At 42.0% G+C, this 20,857-nt stretch overlaps 1 protein-coding gene, 1 long non-coding RNA gene and 3 other non-coding genes across 5 annotated transcripts; 1 reads left to right on the top strand and 4 right to left on the bottom strand.

Annotated features, from left to right (window-relative positions):
- The first annotated feature begins 200 nt into the window (after window positions 1-200).
- Window positions 201-1,033, top strand: LOC134293396 (uncharacterized). Its single transcript, XR_010000358.1, has 2 exons — window positions 201-653; window positions 731-1,033. It is a non-coding gene; the product is annotated as an uncharacterized LOC134293396 (long non-coding RNA).
- Window positions 1,034-9,976: 8,943 nt separating this feature from the next.
- Window positions 9,977-19,899, bottom strand: hspa8 (heat shock protein family A (Hsp70) member 8). Its single transcript, XM_003222794.3, has 9 exons — window positions 19,745-19,899; window positions 15,340-15,549; window positions 14,234-14,439; window positions 13,995-14,147; window positions 13,279-13,834; window positions 12,713-12,915; window positions 12,245-12,443; window positions 11,435-11,667; window positions 9,977-10,393 (listed from the first exon to the last, which is right to left on the bottom strand). Exons 2-9 carry the CDS (start codon window positions 15,542-15,544, stop codon window positions 10,208-10,210), a joined length of 1,941 nt encoding a protein of 646 aa, XP_003222842.1. The 5' UTR covers window positions 15,545-15,549; window positions 19,745-19,899; the 3' UTR covers window positions 9,977-10,207.
- LOC134293561 (small nucleolar RNA SNORD14) lies at window positions 11,188-11,283 on the bottom strand. Its single transcript, XR_010000515.1, has one exon. It is a non-coding gene; the product is annotated as a small nucleolar RNA SNORD14 (small nucleolar RNA).
- On the bottom strand, window positions 12,520-12,616 carry LOC134293560 (small nucleolar RNA SNORD14). Its single transcript, XR_010000514.1, has one exon. It is a non-coding gene; the product is annotated as a small nucleolar RNA SNORD14 (small nucleolar RNA).
- Window positions 12,996-13,084, bottom strand: LOC134293562 (small nucleolar RNA SNORD14). The gene has a single exon (XR_010000516.1). It is a non-coding gene; the product is annotated as a small nucleolar RNA SNORD14 (small nucleolar RNA).
- Window positions 19,900-20,857: the final 958 nt, after the last annotated feature.

Below are 20,857 nucleotides of genomic sequence, written 5' to 3'. Positions count from 1 at the left end.
AAGCTATGGGATCCTAGGAGTTGTAGTTTGGTGAGACCCAACCAATGCGTTGGGGTTTGGTTTTACTCTTCTTCAGAACACCTTCAACACTCTTCAGAGAAGTCCTGAGACCTGGCCAGAAACATGAATCAAGGTCCAGCCACCTAGAATTGGAGAATTTGAGTGCAAGACAAGTTCTTGTGAATCCAAAGGAGAAGAGTTCTCAATATAGAATCTTAGAATTCTAGAGTTGGAAGATCCATCCAGCCCAACCACCGTGTAGGAACATACAATCCAAGTCCTGACAGATAGCCATCCAAACTCTACTTTAAAACCTCCAGAGAATGATACTGTTAGGGCTCAGCAAGGGACAGGGGATTTCTCAGAGGGTGAGGAGATGACGGGTTTCAACCTGAACAAACGGAGGAGTCCTCGTATGATCAGGGAGAATTGCAGGCAGTTGAAGATGAGACAGAGAATGTTTTGGATTCTGATGTTCGTCCCTTAGCAACAGAGGAAAGGGAAACTGGTGAAAGATCTATTTCTCTTGGGAATCAGCCTTCAGCTGATGGGGAGTTTTCCCCCAATTTCAGATTAGGTCTCAGGACGGAGGGAGTGAAAGATAGATTAAATAGGCATTCAAAGAGACTCATGGAGAAGTCCTTGAAACCCAGGTGTGTGAGGTATGATTTGATGGCTTCTTGGTCGGGCTTGGGTTTAAATTAAGTGCTGTTTACTTCATGTCTTTCAGAGGAGACAATGTTGCCTAAAGGTCCAGGTTCCTGTCTAAGCCCTCAAGTTCATGATTCAAGTTTCCTGAGTTTGCCTATGTTCCTGGAAGAGTTTGCCTTGGGAAAAAAATTCCTGTTTTCATGCTCATGGATTTATGCTCATGATTTTGACTCTCTTGATTTCGTGTATTTTGCCATTTTTGGACTATTGCTCTTTTGTATATAGACTGCTGCTATTTTATAGTTCCTTTTCTACTGCTTTTTTGGGAAATCCCTTTTACTCATTTGTACATGTTTTTCTTAATAAATGGATGTAGTTAGTACTATTGGGCTCTGGTGTGGTGCTGGGTGAAAAGGTGTCTCAAGGCTAGAGTGCAACAGATACCCTATCAGACTCCAGAACAGCATATCCCACTGCTGAACATCTCTTACCATCAGGAAGTTCATCCTTTTATGCTCCAAGATCATCTGGAGAGGTCTTTCTCTTTATCCTACCGTCTTCTTAGGCTTGTTTGGGAACAAGGGATAGAGGTGGACTTTGGAGCTCCCTCTCTATACAGAACAAGATATCTCCACCCTTGTTTCCCTTCCATCCACAAGTCAAGCTTGTGCCATCAAGCTTTGGCAAACCACCTAGATTTGGACTGTCAACACTGTGCGCAACAGTGTGGATTAGTGTTTTGGGTGATGGATGTGGGTGCACCCACACTGTGGAATTAATGGATTTTGGCACTATTTTAACTGCCATGGCTCAGCGATATGTGTTTATGGTTTCCTTGGGTGTCTCCAAAAGGTGTCTCAGGTGTGGTCAGAAGGTCTCCCAATTTGACTACCATTCCTTGTGCCTGGATGCGATTCACAATGTTGATAGCTACATACACTAAAAAAATTTGGAGGGGGAAAATGAAATTAAAACATTCAACTTTGTATAATATTTAAATACTATATTGTTGTTGTTGAAGCCATTATGGGGTTTTCTTGGCAAAGAAGACATTGCCTTTGGCTGAGTCGACACTCCAAATAATGCAAGTTGAACAGCACTATATGGTCAATGTAGACCCATATAATGCAGTTCAGCGCTGTTCAAAGGCCATTATTTGGCAATGTAGAGCCAGTCTTTGTCATAGGTTGCACCTACACTGTAGAATTACTATATTTACTTGAATCTAAAGCTAGAATTGAGGTACACATTACATTTGATGCCGTATTCTACTAAAGTAAATACGGCACTTCAGATAAACCGCACTTTAGCTTCCATGTTCAAAGCTATGGAATCCTGTGAGTTGTAGTTCAGTGATGGAGAAAGCTGAAGACTTTGTAAAACTACTACTGTTAGGATTCCTTAACACTGAGCCATGGCAGTTAAGGTGAATCAAACTGCATTCATTCTACAGTGCAGATGCGCCCTGTTTTGTCTTTCAAGAGCAGCCTTAAAACACTGTGGTAAGTAAATGAAAACTGCTTTACTTCAGCAAAACATAAAGTACAGCACTTTCAGTGGAATAATGCAAAAAGAAGCAAGGAAGTCATAGGGCAAACACAGTCTCTGATAAACTCCCAAATCAAACAGCGGTCAAACTTCAGACAAAGAAACAGCAATAAATCCAGATGCAGACTTGAAGCAGGCACAAGGAGAGTGAAGTGAAGGCATTAGAGTCAGTTTCTTACCAGCAAGAGCTGGCTGCACCTTCTTCTGCTTTATAGCCCTGAGTCCCCTCACAGCTGCTAGGGCAGTTCCTAATCACACAGCTGCATTTCTGGCAACTAATCTAGCTGAACGATGTCTCTGCTCTGTTTCCTTTCGCCTCTCCTGAAATGTGGGTATTTGCAAAGTCTCCTCCTCCGATTCCAACTCACTCTCAGATTCATGAACACTTTCCTGCCCCCCTTCCCCTTCTGAAGAAGAGGAATCCCTAATAAGATGCAACAAAAGTCTGGATCCAACTTCACTATTGTAACGAAGTGTGATTTTTTATTTACAGATGCCATGTTTAACTGTGTTTTAAAAAGGGTTAATATTTCAGTTACTCAGCACTCAGAGTTGGTTGCCATGGAGAAGGGGCGGAGCCAATTGGTTTAGCTGAAGAAAGAGCAGAATTTGGAGGGAAAGTCAGTTAGTCAGCCAGTGTCTGTGATCAGCGAACCACAGGGAAGTCTGATTCTCAGTTGGAGGATCAGGGTGGCTCAAATGTGGGATTTGAGTCCATTCTAAAATAAGTTTGGTGACTTATTTTAGGTAGTCTGTGCCCTGATAAGGTACAGGGAAGTCTGATTCTCAGTTGAGGGAATCAGGGAGGCTCAAGAGTTTATCTGAGTCAGTCTAAAAATAAGTTTGGTGGCTTATTTTAAGGTAGTCTGTTAGTGGAGAAAGAAGTGACATTTTAGGAAGTTTGAATCACCTCATTCTGTTATTGCAATTGTTAAGGAAAGTGCCTCTAAGTGAGAATTGTATCCATTAAGCTGTGTCTGAATAAACTTGTTATTGTTCTCTCAAACATCTCAGTCATACAAACATACACACATCAAGAATAAACAAGAAGAAAGAAGAAAAATAAAAGTCTCCTCTCTAGGTAGCTAGTGGCTACATATTCCTATAGTGGTGGCAAGAGTTGATAATCCCCTTTGTAATTTGGTGGCAGCATTATAAAACATCTATAATTTGGTGGCAGCTTTTAAATATAAACATTTTTACCTCTGGTGGCAGTGGATATAGTAAAATATCTATAATAATTAATAGGAACCCCTCCATATCTCCAAAATCGGTGTCAGAGGTGGGATTTTAAAAAAGATCCCCCTCTGCCTGAGTTCTTTACAACTATACTTGTTGGTTCTTTGCTGTACAGATTTATGAGTAATACTACTACTTCCTTGAGTCCGTAGTATTGAACCATGGCAACTAACGCGGTGTCAAACTGCATACATTCTATGGTGTGGATGCTTCCGACGACTCCTCAACAGAGCCTTGGAAGTCTTCATATTTGATAACCGTTAAGCGGCCTAATGAAATAATTATAAGCCGGGCTCCCAAGACAAGAGCGATCGATAACCATGAGCTCCGAAGCCACCGCTCGCTCCGAGCACAGCCGTTTTGCGCAGCGCTTCCCCAGCAGGCTGGCCATTGCCCCGTGAATGCAATTGATGCTAAAGTTGCATTAAAACATTCCCGTCCAGAGCAATTGTGGATTAAAGGCGACCGAGGCGCCGCAGTTGGCCAGTCAATATGCTTTACTCGCCGCCTCGCCCTCCTCCCCTCCTGAATGCTATTAGCAGAAGTCAATTTGCTGTCAATGGGCAGCCAAGTCCAGGGCGCATGGCATTATCGCTCCGCTCGCTTTCAAATTATCCTCCGAGTGCTGACTCCGGGTAGCCAGTGTGGCTTGTTAGTGCCGGCCGCGATGTGTTGATGCTGCTGGGCCTCATATTGTATTGCCATCAAGATTTCATCAGTGACATGATGACAGAAATAAAACTTCCCGCCGATAGGGAAATCACTTTGGAATAATAGCATTTAGGTCTTGTTGGGAAGTCAATCACGGAGGAAGGCAAGGAGCCTGTTTCCTTTCGCCACTGCCTTCGGAGGACCCGTTTGCCGGCTAATTAAAGGCCTCGCTATTAATAAATCGTACTTAAGCCGCCGGAATGAGAAATCAAACTCTTGTCTCTCTCGAGGGAAGGGAGAAGTTGATCTTTTTTTTAAAAAAGGAAAAGAAAACACAACCAATAGAAACATTTCAAAGCTAATGGCATGCCTTGATTGTACAGTAGAGTCTCACTTATCCAACATAAACGGGCCGGCAGAACGTTGGATAAGCGAATATGTTGGATAATAAGGAGGGATTAAGGAAAAGCCTATTAAACATCAAATTAGGTTATGATTTTACAAATTAAGCACCAAAACATCATGTTTTACAACAAATTTTTACAGAAAAAGTAGTTCAATATGCAGTAATGCTATGTAGTAATTACTGTATTTACAAATTTAGCAGCAAAATATCACGATGTATTGAAAACATTGACTATAAAAACATTGAGTACTAAAAGGCAGACTGCATTGGATAATCCAGAATGTTGGATAAGCGAATGTTGGATAAGTGAGACTCTACTTTATATGAAATGGGAGGCTATTGTGAGATTGGGTTTTAAAATCTGAGTTTTATTGGCATTTTTAAAAAGTTATTCTCATATAGAGAATAACTATTTGCTTTATTTGCATTCCTTGGTCACTTTCCTTCTTTTCTTTGGCTACTACTACTACTACTGCTACTACTACCACTACTACTACTACTAATAATAATATCCTGTTTCTTCTCTTCCAAAGGAGACTCAAAGCGGCTAACACTAAAAACCATACAATATGTAAAACTGAAACCCAAAGCATACAAATAGAATTAAATACAGGACTTATTAAAAACACATAGTTAAAACTGATTTATTTATCAAGTCAGAAGCAAATTGAGGATATAGTTACAGTAGAGTCTCACTTATCCAACATAAACGGGCTGGCAGAACATTGGATAAGCAAATATCTTGGATAATAAGGAGGGATTAAGGAAAAGCCTATTAAACATCAAAATAGGTTATGATTTTACAAATTAAGCACCAAAACATCATGTTATACAACAAATTTGACAGAAAAGGTAGTTCATTACACATTAATGCTATGTAGTAATTACTGTATTTACGACTTTAGCACCAAAATATCACAATGCATTGAAAACATGCATTGGATAATCCAGAGCGTTGGATAAGTAAGACTCTACTGTATATGAAATGGCAGGCTATTGTGAGAATGGGTTTAAAAACCTGAGTTTTATTGGCATTTTTAAAAAGTTATTTTCATATAGAGAATAACTATTTGCTTTACAGTAGTCTCTCACTTATCCAACATTCACTTATCCAAAGTTCTGGATTATCCAACGCAGTTTGCCTCCCACCCCGATCCACAGCTGTTTCTCTAGGCAACAAGGACTGAACTTTTTATGGATTTAATTTCCAAGAATGTTGCTACTGTAAGTTCATTTTATGTAATTCTATCTTTATTTGTAATCAATTTGTTGAGGGGTTACGAAGGTGGAGGCATTACTTTTCATTCAACCCTCGTATATGTGTAATGCAATGTAATGATATGGGCCTGCTAGGCATAGATTTTGCAATGTCCTTAATTGAGTTCTGGGACTGAACAAAGCAGTCAAACTTACTAGAGATGCATATGTTGCATTTCCAGTCTGTGTCATACATTGAAGTGGCCAGACATAGTTTTTCCATGATGAAGACTTTCCATAGGCTGCATCTACTCTTGGTTTGCATATCAACACAAAATCCCGGCATATGGGACTGCATACCGTATATCCATGGCTTAGTTATATACTTTCTCAGAAATAGTATTTTACATAAATTCTCCTTGTCCAAGGGACAATATGCTTCATAGGCATTGACTGAATATTTTTGTTTCTTTTGCAAGCTTTCCAGATGTTGACTGATAGTCTGAGACCTTCCCTCTTGTGGCAACAGATGGTAGTGTTTTGGCTGCTTAAAGTTAAGGCATCAGAGAAGTTAACATGTTGGATAATCGTATTATTTACCCAAACGACGCAGTCCACGGTCAAGTTCCAGTTTAAGATGCGATTTTCCACTCGCCCTTTTGTTCACTTGGTTTTGTGTAATCTGAATTTAATGGCGATAATCCCAATTTGAGGGGTAGGCGAGGCAAAAGCAGTGGCAACACTGAAATGGGTCTTCTGATGAAACAATTGTCTTGATCCTCCAGGCGCCTTGCCGGCATTATATCCATGGAAAAGAGCATATGCTGTGATGGTAGGAGTTGAAAAGTTAAAGAGTCCACGAGACTTATTGCAGTTCGGTGTGGTTCAATAACTTCTTGACCCTCCAATAAACAAGGACTTGCCTTATTGCCCTCTTTAATCGGGACATAATTGAAGATTGGGGTATTAAAAGAGCAACTGCTCTTGGCTCAGCAATCGGGAAAGGCAAATAAATGCACGGTTAGGCAATGACTGTATTTGTTTCATAGCTTCTTGCCAGATTTTAGGGTTATTTGGTGCTTTGTACCTGTTCCCTTTTTGTTTATGAAGTAGCCTCACTAGGCAGGTAAAATAAAGGTTTCCCCCTGACATTAAGTCCCGTCGTGTCCAACTCTGGGGGTTGGTGCTCATCTCCATTTCTAAGCCAAAGAGCCGGCGTTGTCCATAGACACCTCCAAAGTCACGTGGCCGGCATGACTGCATGGAGTGCTGTCACCTTCCCACCAGAGCGGTCCTACACCGGGGGGTCCTAGTAGTCCCAATATTGGTCCCATTTTACAGCCTGGTAACTGAGATGAAGGGAGATTTCATTCCTAATCAAATAAAAATTGCTTTTAAAAAACGTAGATCCAAGTATTCTGAAATCATGCCAACCTTCTTAGGAGTGCTGCTGAGTTCATATGTGACCTTATCTATTGTCTTGTTTTCCATGTCTACATAAAAAACTAAGTTACTATCAATAGATTGAACTCCACTGACAAAATGGAAAAAAAATCCTACAGTAGGAGAAACATGTCCAACATGATTATTAATATACAGTAGAGTCTCACTTATCCAACAGAAACGGGCTGGCAGAACGTAGGATAAGCCAATATGTTGGATAATAAGGAGGCATTAAGGAAAAGCCTATTAAACATCAAATTAGGTTATGATTTTACAAATTAAGCACCAAAACATCATGTTATACAACAAATTTGACAGAAAAAGTAGTTCAATACACAGTAATGTTATGTAGTAATTACTGTATTTACGAATTTAGCACCAAAATATCACGATATATTGAAAACATTGACTACAAAAATGCGTTGGATAATCCAGAACGTTGGATAAGTGAGACTCTACTGTAATAATTACCTGCTGACTTATGGCAACCACATTAACCTCATAGGGCTTTCTTGAACAAGAAATACTTATTTTTTCTTCTGAAGTCAAAGCTGCAGCAGCTGGTATTCGTTGGTTTCCCATCCAAGTACTAACCAGGGTCAACACTGCTTAGTTTCCAAGTTCAGACAAGATCTGGTGCCATAGTTTAAGGCAGAGGTCCCCAAACTAAGGCTCGTGGGGCAGACGCACCTCTCCAAGGCCATTTACCTGGCCTCCGCCCTCAGTTTTAGACTTAGTCTGAAATGACTTGAAGGCACACAACAATCCTAATTACAATACCTTGACTATCTCATCAGCAAGAAGCAGGCCCACACTTCCAGCTGAAATCCTGGTATGTTTACGTTGGTTAAAAAAATGTTGTATTGTTCTTTCAATTTGTTTTGCACTACAAATAAGACATGTGCAGTGTGCATAGGAATTTGTATTTTTTTTTTCAAACTATAGTCTGGCCCCCTAACACTCTATGGGATGGATAACTAGCCCTCTATTTAAAAAGTTTGAGGATCCCTGGTTTAAGGTATTTAAGTCCCATTCTGGTTTTCTACAAAGCTAAGATCCAAGTACTGTACCTAAACATTAACAACTGCTGACATCTGGTGGTCAAACATAAATTTAGTTCTAACTGCAGCAGCTTTACCAACCTTGGTACTAACCCTTGGTACTGAGTTGGATTAGTTAAGAGATTCTGGGAGTTGTAGTCTACTATTTCCACCTGGCTCCAAGTTAGGAAAAGTCGATCCAAGACTTCTGGCCATATCCTTATGTCTTTGGCGAGTCACATATTCGCAGCCCAAGAAAACCTGATGCCTCAGAGGCAACATCATAGAAATAACAAGCTTACCTGTGCAGTAAGAAGGGTTTATTGGACCTGGAGAGCAGGGTTCGAATCCCCACTCAAGTCAAGGAAAACAAATAGCTTCCTCGGGAAAGCTATTCTCTCAGCCTCAGAGGAAGGCAACTGGCAAATCTTTCCTGCAAAGGAAACCATAAATTCTACAGGGCTTTTAGGTTGAACTGAAGATGTCAGGAGAATGGCAGCTGGTATTTAACTAATGAGCACTTACTCAGCAACTAGTTGTCTAGCACAGAAGACAGACAACGGCATGAGAAGCTTTTGAGGCAGATTTGCCATGCAAGTGAAAAAAACAGGATCAATGTGTGGCTTTTGAGATTGTTTCTCAATTCATCTAAAGGGGAAATCCTTTAGCTCAGTAATATTTTTAAATGCTTGGCTAATTTGGAAGGAACTGCAAAATCCAAATTAGCAGAAAGTCAAACACACATCTCTGAATATATTTTTGGATGAAGAGTTCTGGTTGCTTATGAAGGGCTTCGTTTTGACTCAAAGCCCTTATCCTGCAACCTGCATTTCATCACCTTTAATACTTCCCTTATTGGGCAGGTATAACAATGCTCATTTGTTAAGAGCCCAAGCTCTCATGGTATACAGTACTTCCTTAAGCAAGCATATAGAACAGAAACTGTAAGAATTGGGTAACAAGTCACATTTTCTCAAATTAATATTAAAGAGTAGCCTAAAAATCTGGAGCTTTCATCCTTTACGTTAACATTCTTTGGCCAACATTAAACTCCATTTTTTACTTACTTTTGGGAATACAATTCCTTACATGTTTCTAATGCCACCCTTCCACCTAGAAAAATAGCATTTTAACAGAACTAGACTTGGGTATATCACTGTGGTTTTACTCCCAAGACTGAAGTATTTGGGGATAATGACTGTGATGGGGTTTGGCTTCTATTATAGTTGTGTCCAATACTATTTAGGAAAGAAACTAAGTTTCACTAGAAATTACAGTAGAAACAATGACATCAGGACTATGTACGTAGCTTGTAACATGGATCAGGATGCATGGGAATTTAATCTGGGCTAATTTTGAGATCAGACTTACTTCATTGTATGAAAATATGCCAGTACAAATGGAAGTTATCAAAGTCAATATTTTCCAATTCATTCCAAGCTGCATCCTGCAAAACTAATACTATGTATGTGGTTAGCATATAGTAGTGTGTGAAATGCAACACATGCATTTAACTATCTGGTGTATCAGGCAATCAATTTCCATGTGAGTTGTTGCTGCAATTCCAAAACACACTATTTTCCTATAAATTTTGAAATGGTCATGACTGGTCAAATAAATTATTATTACTATAAATAAAAATGGATGAGAATTGCAGGAGTATCTCACATATTCTTGTTGTTACTCTTTGAAATTAGGGTGAGTCTTACAGTTGAAGAGATACAGTAAAATGTGAGCACTGGGCTGCTTTAAGTTGTTTATGTTGTTCTGCCAAGCCAAGGAATAATAAACATACACAAGGTTTTATGAAGTTGCCAATTAAATAAGTTTCATTTATTGGGACTCAAGTTTGCATTTGAACTTTGTTTTTTACAGTACTGGTAAAGTGCAAATGTTTGCCTCCCCTCCTTGTCTGTGCACATGGTTCCAAGTATGATCAAGAATGCCCTTGAAGTAAGTATTAGGAGTCGAACTGAGTCCGGGTCTGTCCGGGGCGCACCCACAGGACTGGAATGGAGCTCTCTTCAGCCGCTTAATCCACCTCCTCGATGGTCGGCCCAGAAGAGGCCCCGCCGGAGGGAGGAGCTCCGCCGCCAGGGAAGCCTCCGGGCATCCCACCGGGCATCCCGCCCGCACTCTGGTACAGCTTGGTGATGATGGGGTTGCACACCTTCTCCAGCTCCTTCTGCTGGTGCTCAAACTCTTCCTTCTCGGCCGTCTAGATAGGGAAAAGGACAAGGAATGGCTTCAAGTTATGACTATAGCTGAAGAAAGCTTGCTAAAGACAACAGAGCCATTAAGCAATATTGAAATGCAGCAACTCCCAAGAACGGGTCAAGAAACCCATCCAAAACAGAAGACATTATCCATGAGTCAGGAAACCTCTCCAAACCAAGGTGGAGCTTAATAATATACAACCCTAAGAGTTTTATTGTACTAGAATGACACTATGCAACAAAACCTGGGGGGAAAATCTGTTCCTGGTTTGAAAGTATAATCAATTTCTTTTTTGTGGCTGCTACAAACTATATTGAATTGGTTGAGACTATGCAAAATTTATTGAAAAACTAAAGCAAAATATGCTGCGTATGTTCACATTGGTAGAACCAACTTGAAAATTACAATTATACAATTGCCATTAGACAATTATAACCCAGGAACAAAAGTTGTGTTGTGTAGCGTTATTGAACCATTCAAAACTTGTTAATGAAGCATTAAGTCATCCTTAAATAGTTTCAAAAACCTCAGCTTTCAAATGTGCAGGATTATGGTGCTACTGCTTAGAACATGTGGGACTCAAGGCACTTGCACTAAATGTGGCCCACCATGTCATTTGATGTGTCCCTCCAGATGCTGAGCTACTTCTTTATTTCTTATTGTTAGACATGACTAGAACTGATGGGAGTTGGGAAACAGTGAAATCTGCAAGGCTAGTTTGTTCTGTTTAATCAGAAAAGTGAGCCTTGACAGCCCATGGCCAGGCTCAGAATAGAACTGCAAAATGTAAAATAGTCGCTCAGACATCCAAGGAAGGTGCTTTGGCCATCACTGGATTTGCAGCCTCTGGTGGAAACTACGAATGGTTTTGGATCACTTTCATCATTGCGACTGCAGTCTTGGAATCTACATAATTTATCCCACTGGTAGGGATTTTGAAGTCCTCCTCCTGCCAGAGAGCTAATGTAACTCTTGCTATGACCCAGGAGTTAAGGGTAGGCTATATGTTTGTATGAAACACTCCTGCAATAGCACCACATACCTGATTTTTATCCAGCCAGTTGATGATCTCATTGCACTTATCCAAGATCTTCTGCTTGTCGTCGTCACTGATCTTGCCTTGCAGCTTCTCATCTTCCACAGTAGCCTTCATATTAAAAGCATAGGATTCCAGGGAATTCTTGGAGGACACTTTGTCACGTTGCTTTTCATCCTCGGCCTTGTACTTCTCAGCTTCCTGGACCATGCGCTCAATATCTTCCTTGCTTAGACGACCTTTATTAAAAAATTCAGGTAGTTGAATGATTTGAACCAAGACAGCTGTCATAAGCTAAACCAGGTTGGAAAGGGTCCCCAAGACTAAGACTGAGATAACTGCTCAACAAATCAAATATAAAGGCACTAACATAAGCTTTCGGAAATGAAAGACAAGGTAGTGCCCGATAGGCCGATGAGATAATACTAAAGCGAAACTTGCAAGCTATTTAATTTCCATTAGCAGCAGTTTGGCAAATCAGAAGCTTCTAGTGCCAGCATTGGAACAATTGTTATTAAATGCTTTATTCAAGGCTAACAGCAGACATCTTGAGTCTCTCCATGCTCACAGGAGAATAAAATGGAGGACACAGGGGCTTTCCATGTGCTAAGAAAAAGAGGCATGTCACTGAGATGCAGTCTAATAAGAATAGCAACAGGAAAGAAATGGGAAAAGGGCTTTTCCCTGCCAACTGACTCATCTGCATATTCAAGTCCTTGATGAGGACTACAAGCTTGTGCAGGATGTGGCTGAGTTCGAACACTGTCCCACTTTGCAACTCTACAGATCCCCACCATCCCACTCTCCTGGTCTTACCTTTGTCGTTGGTGATGGTGATCTTGTTCTCCTTGCCAGTGCTCTTATCCACCGCAGACACGTTCAGGATGCCATTGGCATCAATATCAAAGGTAACCTCAATCTGAGGGACGCCCCTCGGAGCGGGAGGGATGCCGGTTAATTCAAACTTGCCCAGCAAGTTATTGTCCTTGGTCATTGCTCTCTCCCCTTCATAAACCTGAAAAAGAAACAGGGCATAGGGTTAGCCAGGAAAAAAAACAAACTTTAAAGCAAAGTGGACACTAACTAACTGGTCGCTCAGACATCCAAGGAAGGTACTTTAAGCCAACATAGGTCTTTCAACCTCTGGTGGAAACTACGAATGGTTTTGGATCACTTTCATCATTGCGTCCAGTCATTTAGGCAATAAATTGTTTTGCAGTTCCATCAAAACTAGCCCTTGCCTAGTTTTTATCATCATCCCTCCATCTCGTTCTCTCTCCATACCTGAATCAGGACACCAGGTTGGTTGTCCGAGTATGTGGTGAAGGTCTGCGTCTGCTTGGTGGGGATGGTGGTGTTGCGCTTGATCAGGACCGTCATGACCCCTCCGGCCGTTTCAATGCCCAGGGACAAGGGAGTCACATCCAGCAGCAGCAAGTCTTGGACATTTTCTGACTTGTCACCAGACAAAATAGCAGCTTGGACAGCTTTGAAGGGGAAAAAAAAGAAACATACATTATATACTCCAGCTTTTACTCTGTGCTATCCTAATATACTTTTTACTTATTCGCTCAGACATCCAAGGAAGGTTTGGACCATCATTAGTTGGCTTCTGGTGGAAACTACGAATGGTTTTGGACTCAATCATCAGGGCGAATAGCATTGTTTGGGCTCTATAAACAAGTGCCTAAACATCACTTAAAGGACTATATGAAAACTAGAAGTTGAACTGGGTTCATTCAATTAGAAAAGGAAAAGAGAAGAAAGGAAGGGGAAAAGGAGTCAACAGAAACTCAAAGACAGAGAAAAGTGAAATCTGTTTTGAGTTAAGCATTTAACTGTCTTGTTACCTGCACCATATGCAACTGCTTCGTCCGGGTTGATGCTCTTATTGAGCTCCTTGCCATTGAAGAAGTCCTGGAGCAGCTTTTGGATCTTGGGGATTCGGGTGGACCCGCCAACCAGCACAATGTCATGGACCTGAGATTTATCCAGCTTGGCATCCCTCAGGGCTTTCTCCACTGGATCCAGAGTGCCGCGGAACAAGTCAGCGTTCAGCTCCTCGAAGCGGGCCCTGGTGATCGAAGTGTAGAAGTCGATGCCTTCGTAGAGGGAGTCGATCTCAATGCTGGCCTGAGTGCTGGAGGACAGGGTGCGCTTGGCGCGCTCGCAGGCGGTGCGGAGGCGGCGGACGGCGCGCTTGTTGTCGCTGATGTCCTTCTTGTGCTTCCGCTTGAACTCGGCAATGAAATGGTTGACCATGCGGTTGTCAAAGTCTTCCCCACCCAAGTGGGTGTCGCCTGCTGTGGACTTGACTTCAAAGATGCCATCTTCAATGGTGAGGATGGAGACGTCGAAAGTGCCGCCACCCAGATCAAAGATTAACACATTTCTCTCAGCACCAACCTATAATGCCACACACAGAAAAAATGGAATGTTATAGAAGTTTAGCCTTCTCCTCCCAGTATTTTGGACTTCAACTCCCACAATTCCTAACAAAGTTGGCCCATGTGTGTTATAGCTTAAAGCAAAGGATTGTTGGTATAGACTGCCTTCTTGCACTTACTTTTTTATCTAAGCCATAAGCAATAGCAGCAGCAGTTGGTTCGTTAATGATCCGGAGCACATTGAGACCAGCAATGGTTCCCGCATCTTTTGTAGCCTGGCGCTGGGAGTCATTGAAGTAGGCTGGGACTGTGACCACAGCATTCGTAACAGTCTGAAAGCAATAACATACACTTACATGAAATAGGTCTGCTTTAGTTCAAAACAAATCTTCGCCTGGTTAATCTTGACAAGCCTTACCTTTCCCAAGTACGCCTCGGCAATCTCCTTCATTTTGGTTAGCACCATGGAGGATATTTCCTCTGGATAAAAGCTTTTTGTTTCTCCTTTGTACTCGACTTGAACCTTGGGCCGGCCTGCATCGTTTATTACAGTGAAAGGCCAGTGCTTCATGTCAGACTGGACCACGGCGTCATCAAATCGGCGACCAATCAGACGCTTTGCATCTGTGGAGGTTGCAAGTGAGAGTTAGCAGGGCCTTCTCAATTTCTGCTCTACTTTAAAGATGCAGGCTTGTCTTTAATACCTTGCACTAGCTAGGGTGGCTTAGAAATAAAAGCCTTGGAGATTAATTTACACAAAGGCTGCATCTACATTGCCATTATAATAGATTGAATTGCATTACATGAGCAGAGCAGACTAGAGGTGACAAACGTGTGGCCTTCTGACTCCCATAAGCCCCAGGCAGCTTGTCCAATGGCCAGAAATTCTGAGAGCTGAAGTCCAAAACAACTGGAGGGCCACAAGTTTCACACTTCTGGTGTAGACTCATATGATCCAGTTTAACATATAATGCAGTCCAATCTGCATTATAATGCAAGTGAAGATGAGGCCACAATCTATTAGGATTACCATTCCCAGCAGCCCCAAACGGTATAGCAAATGGACATCCCAACTTGTAGGGACAAGAACATCCCAACTTGTAGTCCAATAACATGACAACTATGTGTTTCTTAGTAAGTTTCTCAAGCTATGCAATGTAGCAAAATTAGTAAAACCTTTAATAAAAATGTCAGGAGGAATATACCTATTACATTATCCTATTCTTAGAAAATTTAGAAATGCTCCACTGCCAAATAGTGCCTCAGACTACAACTAAGCAGGGCAATAGGCATTATAACCAAGCACTTGAGGAAAACATAAATTCACCACATTATTAAGTGTTTAGAAACACTGTGGGAAAATGTTAAAACTACCAACAGCTCTCTAATACTCATGCAGCATTCCTTGAGGCACCTCTCTTCTAGGAAATGCATATTTAATTAAGTTTTAAGAGAAGGGCTGCGAACAATTTGGTGGCATCTGAAAAAGAGTGTATGTTGAGACTATGACAACAGCATTCTTACCAAATACTGTGTTTGTGGGGTTCATTGCCACCTGGTTCTTAGCAGCATCACCAATAAGCCTCTCCGTGTCGGTAAAGGCAACGTAGCTTGGCGTGGTCCTGTTTCCTTGGTCATTGGCAATGATCTCCACCTTGCCATGCTGGAAGACTCCCACACAGGAATAGGTGGTGCCAAGATCAATGCCAACAGAGGGTCCCTTGGACATGGTTGCTGTGAAGATAAGGAAGATTACTGCTTAGAGGTCAGGAGACTATGCAACAAAGCATATAAGCAGAGATAAAATTCAAAGGGAAAGAAAACTAAGCTAATCATTTCATGTTTAAAAATATCTAAACTGAATCACATAACTCAGAATATGACACTTCAGCTATTGTACCTCTAAGAGCATGCTTAAAAATCAATGTTCTTGATTTCTGTTTTGCCAGATTAGACTTGGCACAAATTAATATGACAACTGACTGTGAGGAACAGAAATGAGACAAGGCGTTTTTCATTAGAATAGGTTAAAATAATAGAAATAGAAAATACTTATAAAACACGAGAATAAGTGTTCTTTTAGGAGTTAGCAAACTTTGGCTCTCCGGGTGTTTTTTGGACTTCAACTCCCAGAATTCCCAGCCAGTCTACCAGCTGTTAGGAATTGTGGGAGCTTTGTCCAAAGTGCTTGGAATAGAAACTAATTGTTTTGAATTATCCATCCATATCCATATATTCTGGACATTTTCCAACTATGGGTGGCTCTGTCTGCAAAATAGGCGATTGCAATTTTAGGCTGGAGGGCCAGTTTGCCCATGCTTAGATCAAAAAGGACTGGGAGCCTTTCTTTAATTTTATAAATAAGGAAAAGAGATACACTATTTGTGGAATGAGGATTTCAAATCATTTTGAAGCACGACTGGATGACCTGTGAGGTCTCTTCCAATTCTATGAATGAATCTTGCCTTGATTTTATGTAGACAAAACTAGTGAAGATACTAGGAAAATACATGCTTAAATGTGCCTTGAGAAGATATATTGGTATCCAAGTAATAGGAAGTCAGCAGGGAAAGCTGGTGTGGGTGGGGGAGAATCTGCTATAGTTTTGTATTTTACCTAGATGGAACACTTGTAATACAATTAAAAATAGCAAAAATCAGATCAATTTTTTTTTGTGTCAGGAGCAACCGGAGTTGCTTCTGGAGAGAGAATGGGCCGTCTACAAGGACGTTGCCCAGGGGACACCTGGATGTTTTACCATCCTTGTGGGAGGCTTCTCTCATATCCCCGCATGGAGCTGGAGCTGATATAGAGGGAGCTCATCCGCGCTCTCCCTGGGTGGGATTCGAACCTGGCAGCCTTCAGGTCAGCAACCCAACCTTCAAGTCACAAGGCTTTTATCCCCTAGGCCACCGGAGGCTCCACCAGATCAATTGATTCTGCATGCCTCCATGAGGCCCAGCTTGCATGACTCACTAGCGCCACCGTAGCCCTAGATTACGAAACCCAAAGGCCACGTGGTGCAAATGGATGGATGGGTGCTGGGGCCTTCCAAGATCAGAGCGGCCTTGGAAGGCTACCATGTGGCCAGGAAAAGGAAGGGACCCATGACGTCTTCCTTCTAAAGAAAGAGGCCGCCCGCAAAGGGAGGAGCCATCTGTGCCGCCCGGGGCCACGTGTTCTGATGTGCGCCACCGGAACTGGCAGCAGAGTGCGCTGGAGAGCACATGGGAGGGAGAAGCAAGGAAATGGAGGACAATTCATTATTAGGTAACCATCTGGGGGTGGGGGGAGGAGGAGCAACAGTGTGCAAATGGATCTTGCTACCAACGCCTTTCTCAAGAGTACATCTCCACTATAGATTTAATGCAGTTTGGAACCATTGCCCAATGTTATAGAATCCTGGAAGCTGTAGTTTGGTGAGGACACAACCCTTCATGGGCAGGAAAAATCTTACAAAACTACAATTCCCAGGAATCCTCAGCATGCCCAACTGCATTAATTGCAGTGCTCTCTTTGGACACAGCATCCCAGATTCTTTACATAAGTTGTTTCAGAGGAAACAAACCCCTATTCCTAATCTACTCCCTAAAAACACAAACAAAAACCTACATTACTGAGGCTTTTATTCCTGCATTTTAAAGCCTGATCTCTCCTTTCTGCTCTTTGAAGGTCACCTCAAACAGATCTTAATTAGTCATGGACCAGCATAAAGAGAGTATGGTATGGTGTCATAAAATACATTAAAATCTAGGCTGAAATCTAAGATACAGCTTTAAGATTTCATGATAGAGCAGGCATGAGCAAACTTCAGCCCTCCCACTGTTCGAAATTCTGGAGTTGGAAGTCCAAAACACCTGGAGGGCCAAAGTTTGCACATGCCTGCAATAGAGACTGTTTTCTTTCTCTCGGGAGGAAAGCCAGGCAGCCATTTAAGAAATGCCTGGCGAAATGTGAATGCAAAAGTCTCCTTCCTCTTTGCAATACTGAGCCTCATTTTGCTCCTATGGAGCCTCCTCCTTTTCCTTCCTAGGCTCCATTTTGTTTCCTCTTTTTTCTCAGGCAAAGCAAAATGTATGCCGGTCCTGTGCTTTTTGAGCTCTGCTCTTTCCCTACAAAGGAAGATGAACTTTGAAATAAAATCTAATAAATCTATTTCTTTAAGACTGGGAGAAAGAATAAAGATGCAGAAGGGGAGGAAAACGCAAAAAACAGGGCAAAACTAAAAAGACAATAGCCTGAGCTTTATTATCATAAAAAGGGGGAAGGAAATCAATTGCAACATCAATAAAGAGCATCACTAAACGCCTTTTACAATCTTAAAGAACTAGATTTATTACATTTTATTTCAAATTCGTTTATTAAGGAAAGAAGAGAAATTCAGAGGAAAAAATGGGAGGAAACAATCCAAGAAAGAACAGCCACCCTTTTGTTCCCCACCCCGGGCTTTCATGGCCAGAATCACTGGGTTGCTTTGAGTTTTCCGGGCTGTATGGCCATGTTCCAGAAGCATTCTCTCCTGATATTTCACCCACATCTATGGCAAGCATCCTCAGAAGTTGTGAGGTCTGTTGGAAACTAGGTAAGTGGGGTTTATATATCTGTGGAATAATGTCCAGGGTGGGAGAAAGAACTCCTGTCTGAGGCAAGTGTGTGAATGTTACAATTGGCCACCTTCATTAGCACTGAATAGCCTTGCAGCTTCAAAGCCTGGCTGGTTGCTGCCTATGGGAATCTTTTTTGCTTGTTTTTTGTTTGCCCTGATTATTTCTTGTCTGGAATTCCCATATTTGAGTGTTGCTATTTATTTACTGTCCTGAGTTTTAAAAATACCAATTTTGTTCCATTTTCATAGTTTATGCTGAATTGTCCACATGCTTGTGGATTTCAATGGCTTCTCTGTGTGGTCTGACATGATGGTTGTTAGGGTCCAGCATTTCTGTGTTCTCAAATAATATGCAGAACACTTGATTAACTAACTGGGCAAAGCATATTTTTTGAGAACACAGAAATGCTGGACCACTCTAACAACCATCATATCAGACTATACAGAGAAGCCATTGAAATCTGCAAGCATGTGGACAATTTCAAACAGAAAGGAGGAAACCAAGAAAAAACCACAATCTGGTTAACAGTATTAACAAAACTAAAATCAGGACAGTAAATAAAAAACGGGATTTCTAGGGAGAAAACAATCAGGGCCAGCAAATCAACTCCCAACGAAGGATTCCCCCTGGCAGGAAGCAGCCAGGTTTTGAAGCTGTTAAGATTATCCAATGCTAATCAAGGTGGCCAATTGCAACTTTCACACTTGCCTCATACAGACAACAGTTCTTTCTCCCACCCTGGACATTCCAGATATATAAACCCCACTTGCTCAGTTTCCAACAGACCTCACAACCTCTGAGGATGCCTGCCACAGATGCAGGCGAAAGGCCAGAAGAGAATGCTGCTGGAACATGGCCAGCAAAGTCCCAGCAACCCAACCACCCTTTTGGTTCCCTCTCCCTGAACCTTTTTAAAGGGCGTTTTGAATATTATTCTAAGCCTTAAAAGGAGAAAGAAATATTTTGAAAGAAAGTAAGAACATTATTACTGAAATGGAAAAGTAATACCTAGGTTTAATATAGCTTGACCATTTGAAGGTCAGGATTAAGGAAACCCTCTAAATATATACACATGTAGACAAACATACATACACACATATATATATATTCATGAGTTTCTTTAATCCTGACCTTCAAATGGTCAAGCTATTTCAAGCCTAGATATTACTTGCCTCTGATTGTATTTCTTTGAGGTATTATTATTATATATTAATATATACATTATTCATATATATACAAATATATGAATGAAACTCCAAGAAAATACAATAAATTATACTCCAATTTCAATATAAGGCTGTTTCAAGGAGGGTTTGCTTTACCTGCTTGGTCCTCACCGCCTTCACAAAAGGGGAAGATGCTGCTACGAGGCTCGCCGAAGAAAAAGCGACTTCCTCCGGCAGCTCCCAGTGTTTATATACCACTGAAGAATCTTCCAGAACAACCACGCCCCTTTCCGGCCCTGGACCCAATCGCAACGCCGCAGGGGACGGCTTGTCCCGCCTTTCCCCGCCTTCTCGACCAATGGCCGCGGCGATGACGAGCGTGTTCTATGACGCAACAAAGGGGAGGGGGAGGGATTGAGAAAGCGAGTGCGTCAGCCTGAGCCGGCCGGCTTCTTTTACTTCCTCTTTTCTAGAACTTTCATCCCTCCCAGCGCGAGGAGACAAAGAGGCTGCTCGGCCCGGAGCCAATCAGATGCCTCCCTGGCCCCTTTTATTTGCATAATCGGCCTGAATTGGATAACACAAAATTCGTTCTCCAATCGCTTTAAAGGATTACGGTGAATTTACATAAATACCCGAGGGGCGGGGAAAGGCAAAGGATGGCCGTTGTGCAAAGAAGGAAAAAAAAGACACCAGAGAGAGAACGGCGTGGGTAGATGGAAAGTAGCCAATGAGGTTGTTGCGTGGGCGGGCCGAGTGGATGTTTGACCAATCGGAGTGCAAGTTGCCCCAGGAAGACAGGGGAGTCTTGGACAAAGGCGGGGGGCGGAGTCTTTTGCGCGCGCGCTCGGGGGAAAGTGAAAAAGCGGCCAATCACGTCGTCGCGCGGGAGGACTGAGTGGGAAATTAGCCAATCGCGTCGCGCGTTTAGCTCAGCGGGCGGGAAAGGAGTTGGGAAGGAAGAAGAGAGAAGGACACAAAATGGCCGATTAGCGCTGCCTTTTTTTGCCGCAGGGACCCGGCCCAGAGCCAAAATGGTGGAGGTTAATTGAGGACAGAGAGAGTTCATGCGGTGGCGAAGGGAATTCAATGATTAAAATGGACTCTTGGGCAGATATATCCCTCAGGAGAAAAAGAATTACAATTGCCTTCCTCCCAAGGCCAAGGATTCCTTGCTGATTCAGCCTAATGGGCATTGGAATCCAAGACACTGGTTTAATTTCAACCTGATGGGCCTTGTAGTCCTCAGAGCCACCCCTTAGCTCTGAA

Source organism: Anolis carolinensis, unplaced genomic scaffold, assembly GCF_035594765.1.
Source record: "Anolis carolinensis isolate JA03-04 unplaced genomic scaffold, rAnoCar3.1.pri scaffold_8, whole genome shotgun sequence".
Lineage (NCBI taxonomy): Eukaryota > Metazoa > Chordata > Lepidosauria > Squamata > Dactyloidae > Anolis > Anolis carolinensis.
This window is presented reverse-complemented; position numbering and strand designations above follow the sequence as displayed.